The sequence below is a fragment of the Emydura macquarii genome, unplaced genomic scaffold (assembly GCF_026122565.2).
Source record: "Emydura macquarii macquarii isolate MOO-44397 ecotype Brisbane River unplaced genomic scaffold, CSIRO-AGI_Emac_v2 contig_1045, whole genome shotgun sequence".
In the NCBI taxonomy this organism is placed as follows: Eukaryota; Metazoa; Chordata; order Testudines; family Chelidae; genus Emydura; species Emydura macquarii.
Window position 1 is genome coordinate 17821735 of NW_027131182.1, and position 13592 is coordinate 17835326.

At 38.6% G+C, this 13592-nt stretch overlaps 1 protein-coding gene across 6 annotated transcripts in view; it reads left to right on the forward strand.

Annotated features, from left to right (window-relative positions):
• NNT (nicotinamide nucleotide transhydrogenase) overlaps positions 1–13592 on the forward strand; it is a 74397-nt gene that overhangs the window by 12712 nt on the left and 48093 nt on the right. For 4 of the 6 annotated variants that reach the window (XR_010919219.1, XM_067545602.1, XM_067545601.1 and 1 more), the window contains exons 5-10: positions 2175–2262; positions 2961–3049; positions 4909–5096; positions 6928–7061; positions 9497–9688; positions 11869–12022. Coding sequence is in view for 5 of the 6 variants with exons in the window: in XM_067545602.1 (XP_067401703.1) it covers positions 2175–2262; positions 2961–3049; positions 4909–5096; positions 6928–7061; positions 9497–9688; positions 11869–12022 (845 nt within the window). In the remaining variant the exon portion in view is untranslated. Of the gene's footprint in view, positions 1–1115; positions 2263–2960; positions 3050–4908; positions 5097–6927; positions 7062–9496; positions 9689–11868; positions 12023–13592 lie in introns of all 6 variants that reach the window. The other 2 variants (XM_067545605.1, XM_067545606.1) reach the window with 2 other exon arrangements.

Here is a 13592-nt window from a genome sequence, read left to right on the forward strand (position 1 = left end):
AATGAGTCTATTAGAGTTGTCTAAAATTGTCAGTCTCTTGAGGTCAGCCTTGCAGTGATCAGATCTTTTTTTTTAAAATTAGGAGGCAATTATTTATCTATGAATTTGTTTGTAGTGTCTCACCCTTTGAACTACATCAGAGTAGCTTAAGATATAGTTGAGAAAGTGATAGACTAAGACACACAGAGTGACTAATGTCCAACACAGTGGTTGGTGGAGGGGGGAGAATTGAGACAGTAAAAAGTGCTCTAAATGAAGCCCACCAGCATGGCAGATGAGCCTGAAAGCTAAAACTCCCCTAGGATTTGCATTCTCTGTAATTTACAGAAGTGGCAACTTAGTGGCAACTTAAAATGTTGGTGAGATGGTTGGCAGCAAGTATTATGAGCATTTGCTTTTTTGTACAGATGTGAAAGTGTCTCTCTTCAAAGTAAGAAAACAGTTTGTGCCCTTCAAAATGTGTTTAGCCTCTTGCTCTGGGCAAACTACATACTTGTTTGTGGATGTATATAGCTGATCTTTTTAAAAAAAAAATTATACTAGAGGAAACAAGGTAATAATTTGAATAATTATTCCGCATGTCTTCTCATTCACCCTATATAATTTTAATAGAATGTGATAGGAAGTCATAATATAAATTTTATAACTTTTTAAAATATAAGCTTTGACCCAAAGAACAGTCATTCTTTTGTGTACAAAGCCAGAGATAGTCATAAGGCCTCCTCAGGAATATATACTTTAAAATGTTTTGGTGTGTCCATAACAATTAGCAGGTTTCTAACATGGTTAATCACCTATATAGTACAGATATGGGATAGTCTTAATGTAAAATATTTGGACTCATGGTGATCAAGAAACAAATCCCAGATTGTCTCTAACAAAACTAGAGACCAAAATAAGAGAGTTTGGACATTGGGCATGAAGCATTCACCAAAAGAACTTTAGTGCCTTGTTGAGGCCCCAAGTCTCCTTGGTTTCCTTCTTCACAAGACTAAAGTGCCTTTACTAAGTCAGTCTGTCTCTCTTATACATATATATATATATATATAAGTTTTATATATAAGTTAACCATAAAGCCCCTGCTCTTAAAAGGACATTTGCTCCTTTTCTTACAGTTTACCCTCTGCAAAATCACTGGAAAAAAGGAAAGATTGAGCACAGTAGGAAAAGAACACACTGGCCAACGTGTTGCTATTTACAGATATGCAGCATGGCCAAGGAAAAGACCTAATGGAGCAGCACCCAGTGATAAGCATGTTACATTTACGAAGTGCTATACTAACATTAACTAAGCCTCCCAACACTGCTTTATGGTCAAGTAGAGTATTATCTCAATTTTTCAGATGGGGCAACTGAGGCACAAAGTTTAAGCAACTTGTCCAAAGCCACATAAGGATTCATTGGTAAAGCTGGGGTGAGAAAGTTCTCAGTTGTGTGCTTATTCTCCCATGCTACCTTTACTACAGTTACTGTGCTTGATTCTGCAGTTTACCTGTATGTAACTCCTCACATTATTCATATATAACAGAGCTGATGCTGCAGGCCTTAACTTCAAAGACTGTAAACTGTTAAAGTTTGTTGTTAAGTGTTGATGTATTTATCACATTTTCAAAACCCCTGGCAAGGGAATGAATGGTTAAAGACCTCAGAAATCTTCCACTGCCCTCAAATACATGCTTTTAAGTACAAAGAAATCCATTATCAGGTTTCAAGATTTAAGTACCAATATACAGAAAGGCTTCATCAGTAATAACAAGCATTTTGAGCTAAAGGGATGTACACAGACAAACATCTCATTCAGGCTAATTTTTTTTAATGACCTGGAACTTTAAAAACATTTGAGGTTTTAAAAAAAAAGTTTAAAGAACATTTATTTTCAGAATAAATACGGCAAGTTTCAATCAAAGTTAGAAGTGCAAAAATAAGCCTTTAGAGTAGCTTGTTGTAAGCTAGTTGCATCCCTAACTGACTTGCACTTCTCCATGGCACATGACAAATGCTTGTTTGGGCTGCATTTTGAGTCCTTTTGAGTACAAAGGTACAGCTTTTACATAGGTTTGCATGTTTCACTTAAATGTGAGCCTTTTTCTCTTAACTGTGTGCTGCAATGGCTAGGTGGGAATTGGACACGGAAAAATACTGAAGCAAATGTTCTCGTCTTTTTCCTTTGACAGTTACAAGGCTGTGGTACTAGCAGCAAATCATTTTGGTCGATTTTTCACTGGTCAGATCACAGCTGCGGGTAAAGTTCCTCCTGCCAAGGTGTGTGGACTAAGAAAACTTATTCTGTAATGGAGGTGATTTCATGAGCATAGCAAATCACTGTTGATGGGTGTTAAATGTTTTTCAATGAGCCGGGGTTTAGTTTCAGAGTTTAGAATCCTGTTTAGTAGTAATTGCTCCTTATTCAGGCAAAGCGTCCATTATCTTCACTGAATATGCAGTGTGTTGAAATTCAATAAATTTCACTTCTCCCTGACTTCTTTGATTCAAGCTTCTGATTTAAAATCTGTTCTTGCATTAGCAGAGTGGGGAGGGTTTTGGAAACTGTTTGGGATTGTCAGTCTGGAACTTTGCTGTCTGAGAATCCTGATGAAAGTGGCCCTTTGTTGGGGTTAGCGAGGGGAGTGAAAGAAAATCAGTGGTGAATGGGAAACTGAAGCTTATGTGAAATGGGGGGAAATGTATATTCCGTATGTCAGTCTATGTAGACTACATGCTATAGATGGGCTGACTCCCAAACTATTTGAAGCTGGAAATGAATTTCATTAAATAATGTGATATTATGAACTATACCCTAGTCAATTTGAACCCTATACTCTAAGGTAACCTGTTAAGTAGATCTGGTCAATGTTCCCCATTCCCTATGAGGAATGCTGCCCTATGTCGAACAGAACTGGTTCCGTTTTTCCAGATCACTTTGTATTAAGCTTGATCTCTAATAACAAATATCATTCTAGGTTCTTATAATTGGAGGGGGAGTAGCAGGGCTAGCTTCTGCAGGAGCAGCTAAATCAATGGGAGCAGTGGTTCGTGGATTTGATACCAGGTAAGTGTGGGTATTTAAAATATTAGTGGCAACTCAAGTTCATCTTTAGTTTTCAAAGAAACGGTGGAGTGTGACTGTTTTTCTTCATATTTAGTTGACTACAGCATTGTTTTTGTGTTCTCTAATTATCTATCAGATGGTGGTTTAATTAGTTTAGAATGGACTTTCCTTGAGGGTCCTTAAGCTGACAGCCCTTTGGTTTAAAGGGAGGAGGCTCTTGGGCAGGTATTGAGGAGTCCTCAACTCTGGAATAGTACCCTCTTCTTCTGATCTGACACACCTGGACTTGCTAATTTACAGAGCACACTGCCGGCATAACTGTTTTCTGAGCTCTTTTGGAAGAGGGGCTTGAGAAAATTGGTTGAGGGGGTGGGAGGGGATCTTGTATTATCTTGGGTGTGGCAGACTAGACAAAACTATTGAATTTGTAAACTAATCCTCCCTCCAAGGATTTTATTTTAGTTCACCCCGAAATAGAAAAATCATATCCCTACTCCTTCACATTGTTCATCAGAAGTGGCTGTGTCAAACCCTACTGTAAAGCCAGAGGATTATACAAGTAAATGAATAAAAGAGTTTTTACTTGTCCAAACTTTCAGGAGAAACCCATTAGCACTCCTCCCCTCCCCCCCTTTTCAGGTCTCTGCTCATCTGGCAGCTTCAGGGGAGGAAAGAGAAAGAGGAGGCAAGGTTTATATACTATTATTAACTAGCATGCCCTGCCCCAGACCAGGACTACAGCATGGCTGCCAGAAGGGACTATGTTTCCCAGAAATCCTGCTCTTCTGTATCTCCATTTGGGAATTCCTGAGCAAGGCTTTTTCCTTGCTACTGAATGGAGAGAAGAGATCCAACCCATCCTGCTTCTGCAACTCAAGTGTTGAGTTACAGAAACTGAGTCAGCAATATGAGCCATTTTAAAAGCTACCATCCTGAGACTGCTTCCTCTGCCTCATAGATTGTATCTCTGTCCCAAAGGCATTTTTAAGAAGTAAGCCAGGAATACTGGGGTGATAGTGGCCTAGAAAAATTTCTCTCATGAGCCTTAAATGTTTGCTTCTCTCATTAAAGGATCTGCTTATATTGAATTATTGTGTGCATATGTTGTATTGGTAGTAATACTATATATCTGGTTATGTTTTCAAGTGCCTAGGGCCTGGATATAACAAATTTTTTAAAAATGAACGCATATTTATTTTTATGAAGTGAAGAATGTTATGAAAATTCTGTCAGAAGCGCTCTGATTATGAAAACAGCTTTCAATCCATTACATTTAAAAATAACATAATTGATATAAAATGGGGGGAAGAGGTAAGCATTCTTCCCAGTGGATTGTTTCTCAAAGGCAGAAATTAAATTCCATTTTAAACTTTCCAAGTTTTCAAAATGCACATGCTAAGCAAGCTGAACATTTTCATCTTGATGTGCAAGGATTTGTGTGCATAATTCCATGCATGTTGAGATTATTCCCTCCAGATTGAAATTGGAAAGTAGTCTCTGAAAACTTTATATTTTGCACTGTGCTGCCACCTGATGTTAATAAAATCCTGCAATAATAAGATTATGTTTGGGTGCAGGCACAATTACTATCTGTCTAAGGTGATTATGGCCCTTATTACCATAGTATGAGTTCTTCATGATATTTAATCTATTTATCCTCAAACATCCTTGTCAGGTAGTAAAATGCTGTTAAACCCATTTTACAGAGGGGGAACTGGTCATTTGGACCATACTGTCTCTCTTTGCTCTTCCTCTCTGACTGCTATTGTAAGGGCCTCCAATAAAATCCTGGATGTATTGAATTGTCACTACAAAATCTAACTTTACTTTTCTATGGTCTGTTTTGTCTAAACCTTTAGAGCTGCAGCTTTGGAGCAATTCAAATCTCTTGGTGCTGAGCCTTTAGAAGTGGATTTAAAGGAATCTGGAGAGGGGCAAGGCGGGTATGCAAAAGAAATGTCCAAAGAGTTTATTGAAGCTGAAATGCAACTTTTTGCCAAACAATGCCAAGAAGTTGACATCATCATCAGTACAGCTCTCATTCCTGGTATGTCACCAATCAGCAGACATGTTTTCCTTTCCTGCTCTGAATGCTTTTAATTTTCCATCTCCACTAATCTCAGGTAAGTTTGTGCATCTTTGGGACTATCTGACTCCAGGGCGAGGGAGCAGAAAGCAGAGAAGCTGTTGGTGATTCAGCTTTATGTAAATCTGTCTCTCTTCTTCTGTTGGTGGGCTCCAGTTCTTGAAGAGGTTGCCATATTTGTTTTTCCCACAGCTGATATCTTGTCAAAAACAGATGTTCAGTCCTTAGGGGAGTAGTCAGCAAATCATATTGCTCTATTCCTCCCTGGTCAAGGACTTTCTTGTTAGAGGGGCCTGCTTTGCTGTTGGAGTTTCTGGTCTTTAGACCTTTCTGGGATAGCTCTCTCTCTTTCACCTTGGTGATTCTATCTTGCATACTACTTTTGTCCCCACCCAGCACCCTTCACCAACCCGGGGACTCTGTATTCTGTGAAGTTTCTTCAGTCTTGCTAGAAAATAGCAAGATATTGGAAGGATATACAATTATTTATCAGTCAGAATTAAAAAAAAAAACAAAAACCCCAACTTTATGTAGATTAAATTAATTTAAATATTTTTCCTTTTAAACATAACTCTCAAATTATTTGTAAATATAACATACCTAAGATTATTTTGATTCATTCTATATTCTCTAGCCTAGAGATTGACAGCCAAATCATGCTCTTTTCCACTGGTGTAAACACAAAGTCCATTGATTTCAATATATGTACTGTCTGTATTCTGTTGTAAATACAAAAGGAATTTGCACTAAATGAGGTAAGGATTTGCAGGACTCCTGCCTAATTGTCACTGTCTAATTCACTGCACACCATCTAGAGTCCATCTATGCATTGAATAAGACAAATTGTGCTACAATAGTAGCTTGTGCCCATGTAATAAAAAATTGAATTGAAATGGGGTGGGGGAGTCAGAATTTAAGGTTGCATGGACAAGCAATTTCTGAGTGCTTTGTTTTGCAACCTTAATATTTTTTTAACAGTTTGTGTGTGGCGTTGGTTATTGTTGGCTGTGATTTCAGCCATGAGATCTGAAATTTTTCCTCATAGACCTTACTTACCTTCAGTTCTTGTCAACAGGCTATTTCAAGTATTGCTTACGAAAGAAAAATCCAGAAATAAATGCATACTCTCACTTAAACAAGCTAGAAGATATTCTTTAAAGTCCTTATTGCATAAAGAGAACCACTTGCACAGAGATTGGTTGGATTCATTAGGATTCCAGTGGCTGAATCCTTTTTAGAGGATCCTTTTTACAGAAATCCGAAATCATACATCCTTTCAGAAAGATATTAAAGATTTTGCTTACTGTAATGAATAGGGATGACAATGCTTCTAGATCCTATTGCTGTTGGCATTTGGATACCATAGGCACTTTGGAAAAAAACCAAAAGTATTTCTAAAGATAAATTTGCAGGTCATATCCTAAAGATAAATAAAAGTAAAAGCAAAATAGTATCTGCTAACATTGTCTTTTACATAAGTAAAAATGTCCTTTTAGGAGAATAACATTTTATTATTTCTTAAGAGCACATGCAGTGGTTTTCCACATACTTGGAGAAAAAACATACTATCTTTTCTCTCTGTAAATACACACAAATGTAGGTCACATATGAGTTGAAAATATTCAAATTAGAGACAAAATGTTCTCCTTAATGTTTACATACAACTTCTGCTGAGTTCTGTGGTAACTATGCAGATAGTGTATAGTTCTCTGAGGGGCGAATATGGCCATGGGATGTTATGTGCAGGATGTGACACTAATGTTTAACCTGCAGTATTTTCTTGTCTTACCAGGTAAAAAAGCTCCTGTCTTGTTTCGTAAAGACATGATTGAATCAATGAAAGAAGGTTCAGTTGTTGTGGATTTAGCCTCAGAAGCAGGAGGAAACTTTGAAACTACTAAGCCAGGAGAGCTTTACATTCACAAGGTATGGGGTTTCTTAAGCAGCTGTTCTGCATTTATAAGGGTGCATGTAGTTTGAGGACTCCATAGGTTACAAACTAAGAACGTGTAGCTTCCTGGTCTACCATAGAGGCTTAAATTCATGTTTGTTTAAGACTAGCATTTTGTCACCAGTCGTCATTATAAAAGGCAAATGGAATTCAAGTCCTGCTCTAGATGGATTGCCTTTAAACAAATCATGTTTCTTAGGCTTGGTAGAGACTGATCTGACTCAGCTGTGACAGAGGCTATGGCTATACTCCAGAGCTTACAGCGGCGCAGCTGCAACGTTATAGTGCTGCTAGTGCAGATGCTCTATGCTGAAGGGAGAGATCTCTCCCGTCGACTTAATTTCTTCAGCCTCTGCAAGCGGCGGTAGCAATGTCGGCATGAGAAGCTCTCCTATTGACACAACGCTGTCCACACTGGCACTTAGGTTGGTGTAATTTATGTTGCTCACACCGTTGAGCAACAAAATTTATACTGACTTAAGCTGTAGTGTAGCTATAACCTGATACCTTTTCCCCCTTCTGTAAGTAATTCAACTTGTTTTAGGATACCTAATTCAAAAAGGCTAAATCTGTCTAATTTGGTAGGTTAAATAATTTTACTATTTCAATTAAATGTTATGTTCTATTGAAAATGGATAGTAACAATTGTTTCTTTTGGTAGTGAATATGATTTACATCTCCTCGGCAGACTTCAGTTTCACAGAATTGAAATATGTCTTCATAGTCTTAGAAGTTAAATTATTTTATTTCTTTAGATTTGAACAATAAAATGATACCTATACGAAGGTTCTAAGCACCCTGAAACTTACTTAAATATTGCAATATTTAATACTACATTTAAGAAGGAAAAATCAGATACACAAATACAAAATTGGAAATAACTGTTAGGCAGTAGTACTGCAGAAAAAGATCTGGGGGTTCACAAATTGAACATGAGCTAACAATGTGATGCAGTTGCAAAATAAGGTTAATAAGTGTTGACGGGTGAATTAACAGGAGTGTTGTAGCTAAGACACAGGAGATAATTGTACCACTCTACTAGACATTAGTGAGGCCTCACCTGGAGTAGTGTGTCCAGTTTTGGGTTTCACACTTTTAAGAAAGATATGGACATGCTGAAGACAGTCCAGAGGAGAGCAACAAAAATGATAAAAGATTTAGAAAACCTGACCTATGAGGAAAGGTTAAAAAAACTGGGCATGTTTAATCTTGGGCAAAGAAGTCTGAGGGACGACCTGATAATAATCTTCAGATACGTTAAGGGCAGTTATAAAGACAATGCTGATCAATTGTTCTCCATGTCAGCTGAAAGTAGGTCAAGATGTATTTCTTCACACAATGCACAGTCAACCTGTGGAACTCCTTGCTAGAGGATGTTGTGAAGATTAAGAGTATAACGGTGTTCAAAAAAGAACTAGATAAATTCGAGGAGGACAGGTCCATCAATGGCTATTAGCCAGGATTGGCAGGGATTCAAAACCATGCTCTTGAAGTGTCCCTAGCCTCATTTTGCCAGAAGTTGGGATAGGCGACGGGATGGATCTCTTGATGATTGCCTGTTCTGATCATTCTCTTTGAAGCACCTGGCATTGGCCATGGTCAGAAGACAAGATACTGGGCTAGATGGACATTTGTCTGACCCCTAGTATGGCTGTTCTTATGTTCTTAAGAATTAATCTGCTTAATTTGCAGCAAGGGAGATGTGGGTGAAATATTAGGAAGTTTTTCCTAACTATAGAATAGTTAAGTACTGGAATAGGTTACCAAAGGAGGCTGTAGAATCCCCATTATTAGACATTCTTAAGATCAGGTTATTCAAACACCTATCAGGTATACTTGATCCTGCCTCACCTTGGGGGGATGGACTGGATGACCTCTTAAGGTCCCTTTCAGTCCCACATTTTTATGATTCTGTGATTAGAAGAGCAAACATGGTCAAGGACAGATAACTATAAGCCAGACAGCCAACTATAAAAAGAGTTCCTTTCCATTCTTTCATGAGTCTGGGAACATACCCTTAACACTCTTCAAAAAGACTGAAAAGACCTAACATCTGTCATCTGGCTGCTTAAAGTACCTGAAGTTGTAAGAGAGAATTTTAGAAATTAGAGATGGAAAAATTCCCAGTCAGTGCATCCTTCTGCTAGTGCAGGCTTAATCCCAATAGTGTGCAAAGTGAACGGATTTACTCATGTTGTGGTATAAACATTGTTGGTATAAAACACAAGTAAATCTTAATGCAATCATTTGTTTTCTAGCTCATTAGAATCTATGCAAATCAGAATGAAATCCATACTAAAACTAAACTTGCTACTTAAAATGTGCATGTCCAGAAAGGTTTTGGATGTTTAGAGACACTGTTTCTTCTGAGAATTGTACTGGACTTAACATTTCACTTGGTTTTATTTAGGGAGTTACGCATATAGGTTACACAGACCTTCCAAGTAGAATGGCTAGCCAGGCCAGCACTCTGTACTCCAACAACGTTACCAAACTTCTAAAGGCTATAAGTCCTGACAAGGAAAACTTCTACTTAGACCTGAAGGACCAATTTGACTATGGCACTCTGGACCATGTTGTTAGAGGTACTGTGGTAATGAAGGTAAGTCAGCATACTCTATTTTTATAACATATTTTTGTTTACTTCCAGAGAAATCATTGAAATATCCTTAAATCCATCCTAAGAAGGTAAATATTTGCTTGCTTTATGTGTATCTTATGGAAGAGTGTAAGATGTGCAGCCGTGTTTTTTTTGTGTTCATGTTAAACATTCCTCTGGTCTTGTGCAATGATTGTGTTATCACTTCTTTTTTTATTAAAAGGCCACCTTGAAAATCATATTTGTCTCAAAATGGCGTGCCTCCTACAGTTAACAGAAAAGCCTAATATTTCTGTTTCCGAAAGATTTTAACAAAAAGATTTTTCTGTATTTTTTGCTGGCTTGTTTTGTGAGTAGACATTTACACTATTCCCATGTATAGTTGGTTTTCCCCTTGCTGAAAAGATCCTTATGAGCATCCAGAAGGGAGCAGAAAAACCCTGCTAAAAATTATTTTAAAGGAAATGGAATTTTAACATTACATTTAAAAAAAAAAAAAATCAAGCCTTTCAAGTTGTTTTGTAGTATGGCTCAAAGCCAAAGGAAACTTGAAGGCCTCAATTTATTCATAGAACAGGTACAGCATTGGCACCAGTAATGCAAATTTCTCCTCTTCCCCCCATATTTATGTGCTTTATTTCTGACCTTATGGAACATTTCACAAAGTGAAAGGGGATAGTTCATTGATTCCTTGTCCTCTCTGCTCTAACAAAGATGTTAGCTGTGGCTGATGGCTTTGTACTTTGAGTGTCTGTCCACTAATAGAACCTAGAATAAGACCATGAATTAGTTTCCTCATATTCCAACTTCAGCTGGGAAGAGAGTGAGTTATATATAGATATGCTTTTTTTGTCCTAAAGTGTGCTTAACAGTTCACGTCATCAAGACAAACTCTTCTGGACAGGAAATATGTCTGTTTATATATTTTGAGATACAACATGGCTTAGTAGATAAGGCACTGGGCAGATAGTCAGGGGACCCAAGTTCTGTTATCCGTGCTCTACTACTGACATGCTGTATGACCTTGGGCAGGTTGCTTCACCTCATCATGCTTCTGTTTACCCTTCTGTCCTTTGTTTGTCTGGTGTATTTAGATTGTAAGTTCTTTAGAACGAGACTTGGCACTATAAAACATGAGTCCGAGACAAGCACAGTGGAGCCCTGATACTGATTGGGGATTCTAGGTGCTAGAAGAATAATACTCAGGTGTCTAGCACGATGTTAGTTCTGTGAATAAATAATAATGGGGTGGTGGTGAGGGGAGAAGCTATTGTCAATAGGGGAAATGGAGGGGCAGGAGATGGAGTGAAGAGAGTTACTGAAACTGGACATAGCAGGGGAATTGGCTTCAGGCCGGCCAGGGGTGTCCTGGATGTTTCTGCTCCTGTTTGTATTGCATTTCCTAAGTGGCTGGTGCCCTGTCCCCCCACCCTGATGGTTGGCACACATACTCCTGTCCTTTCCCAGGCCCAGTGTCTCTGTCAGAACCTGTAGTAGCTGGAAGATGGTGAGAGGAGAGAACCTTTTCTACCAGCTCTCCAGTGACTGGCCCAGTCTCATGTACCAGCCGCTCCTCTGGTCTCACTCTTGCATGTGCCTGGGGCAGAAACATAGCTGGGTCTTGCTCCTGCCTCTGTGATATTGAGGAAGGAAGGGACATACATCAGTCCCTTCAATATTTCCGTTTCGAGGATGCTAGCCCCTGCCCGCCTCCAGTTCCACTGCCCCGAATAATAATCTTTAGCTTTGACTGAAAAGGTATTTGTTATGAAGAACATTCTCTTCATAATTATGGCTCCTGTTTGAAAACCCATAAACCAGATTTTCACCCATTAGTCTTTGTTTTACTTTTGATCTTGACTCTTGTCTGCAGAATTATTATTATTATTATTTTTTTTAAGAATAAACAATGACCAGCAATGTAAACCATCTGCCATGCTAGACCAGGGGATAGTCAATTATTTTTTGTCAAAGTTCAAATTTCTTTGTCAAGATATTGTCAAGGTCCAGACTCCAGAGAAAATAATTAAAAAAAAAAAAAAAAAAAAAAAGAAGAATGATGATAATAATAAGTAAATAAAAAGATTTCAGGGCCCATTCAAAAGCATCTGGCGGTCCAGATTTGGCCTGCGGTCCATCTGTTGACTACCCCTAGAAGTAATTGTAACTTTGTGTATTGTCAGGATGGCAAGGTGATTTTTCCAGCACCTCCACCGAACAACATTCCTCAGGGAGTCCCTGTAAAACAGAAGAGTGTGGCTGAGATGGAAGCTGACAAAGCAGCAACAATTACACCTTTTAGAAAAACTATGACTACTGCATCTGCATACACTGCAGGTGAGAAAACTCAAAGTCATGGATGTAGTTGGAATGCCAGTGTGTTGTGTGCCAAATTGAGCCTGTTGGAAACTTCTTATCTACATGGGGAAAGTAGGTTAGCTTAATTCACTCTGGAAGTAAACCAAGCTGAATTGCATTAAGATCACTTTAATTCTGAATAAGAGCGTCCACAGAGGATACAGTTTAATTAATCCACTTTAACTGTTAATTTTCCTGAGCATACCCATGTAGACAAGTCCTTAATGAAAAATACTAACTTTTAATCATTCCATTAGTAACTAGTTCTAACCCTATTTTTTGGTGTGTGTGAGACCAGCTGGTTGATCGCTGACTCTTATTGCAAAAACAATTCAGTAATTGTCTCTTGGAGAGCAAAACCTTAGGAATCTCACTAAAAATGCAGAAATTCAACATCTCAAACAGTCCAGAGTAATGTGGCATGCATGTGTGTATGTTTGGCTTGCTTAATTAAGAATTTGTGAAATACTTAGTATTCTACCAAAGTCCCTGGAGTATGTGTGTTTTTGAGTTCTTTTTGGCATCTAGATTTTTTCACGCTTTACTGGACAATAAGAGAGAGACTAATTGTCCAACAACTTTGCCAAGTATGGAGAACAAGAGTTTTGTTTTGAAGAATTAGCAGCAGGCCACAGGAGTTGCCAATAAGTTTTCAATTAGCATTCTGCACACGCCAATATTGTATGTTAGCCTTTTAAGGAATTCAAAATATGTACTTGCTATGTCAGTCTTCTTTTCTTCTTCAAAACTCATGGTTTAAATATTGCAACAGAATTTTAGCATGAATGTGGCACTCTTATCTAGTTTATCCAATCAGAACAGGAGAGACACCACATTCAGCTCTATCTTTCCTAAGGTAGAAAGCTCTTCTACCAGTGTAGCTTTGTCTGTATGCATAACAAAAACTCAGGGAGCATGTTTTTTAATAAAGATCAGCTCCTGCAGAGTCTCCCTTCAGGCCTACAGATCAGATTCAATTCATACACACAACTGTACTTGACTTTCAGCTCAATGCTGTCACAGTTCAGGGCAACTGCACCTGTATTCCCCCCCGCATGGTCCAGCAAAGGCACCCACTCTAGGCTCTCTGCTCCTCAGCTGTTACTGCTCTTGGGCAGAGACCTGGATCTCTCTCTGTCCTGACTGGGGTATTTCCAGACTTCCTGTACTATTTCCCAGGAAACTCAGGCTCCCTAAGCAGGCCTGCTTTTTTTTTGCCTCTGAGATGGTAAACAGTATAGTTGCCCATAGTTAAGCTAGCACAGCATATTTCTAAGCCAGCATATTTATTCTTAAGGTAAAAGCATTACAGAGAAAACATATTAAAAACAACAAAAGAAGCTACATGCATGCTACTAAACTTACCAGAGATCTCCTCCTGCTCCCCCTCCAGCTCAACAGGGGTTCAGGCTGGTGAACAGTCCTTCAGACCCCACCCAGGGGTTTTCCTGTGACCACAGGTTCATCATAGCTTCAGCTCAGAACAAGCGCACTCGTGAGTCAGTGAGTCCCTCCTTTATCTAGTTTGTGTCTCTGAAGACACCATGAA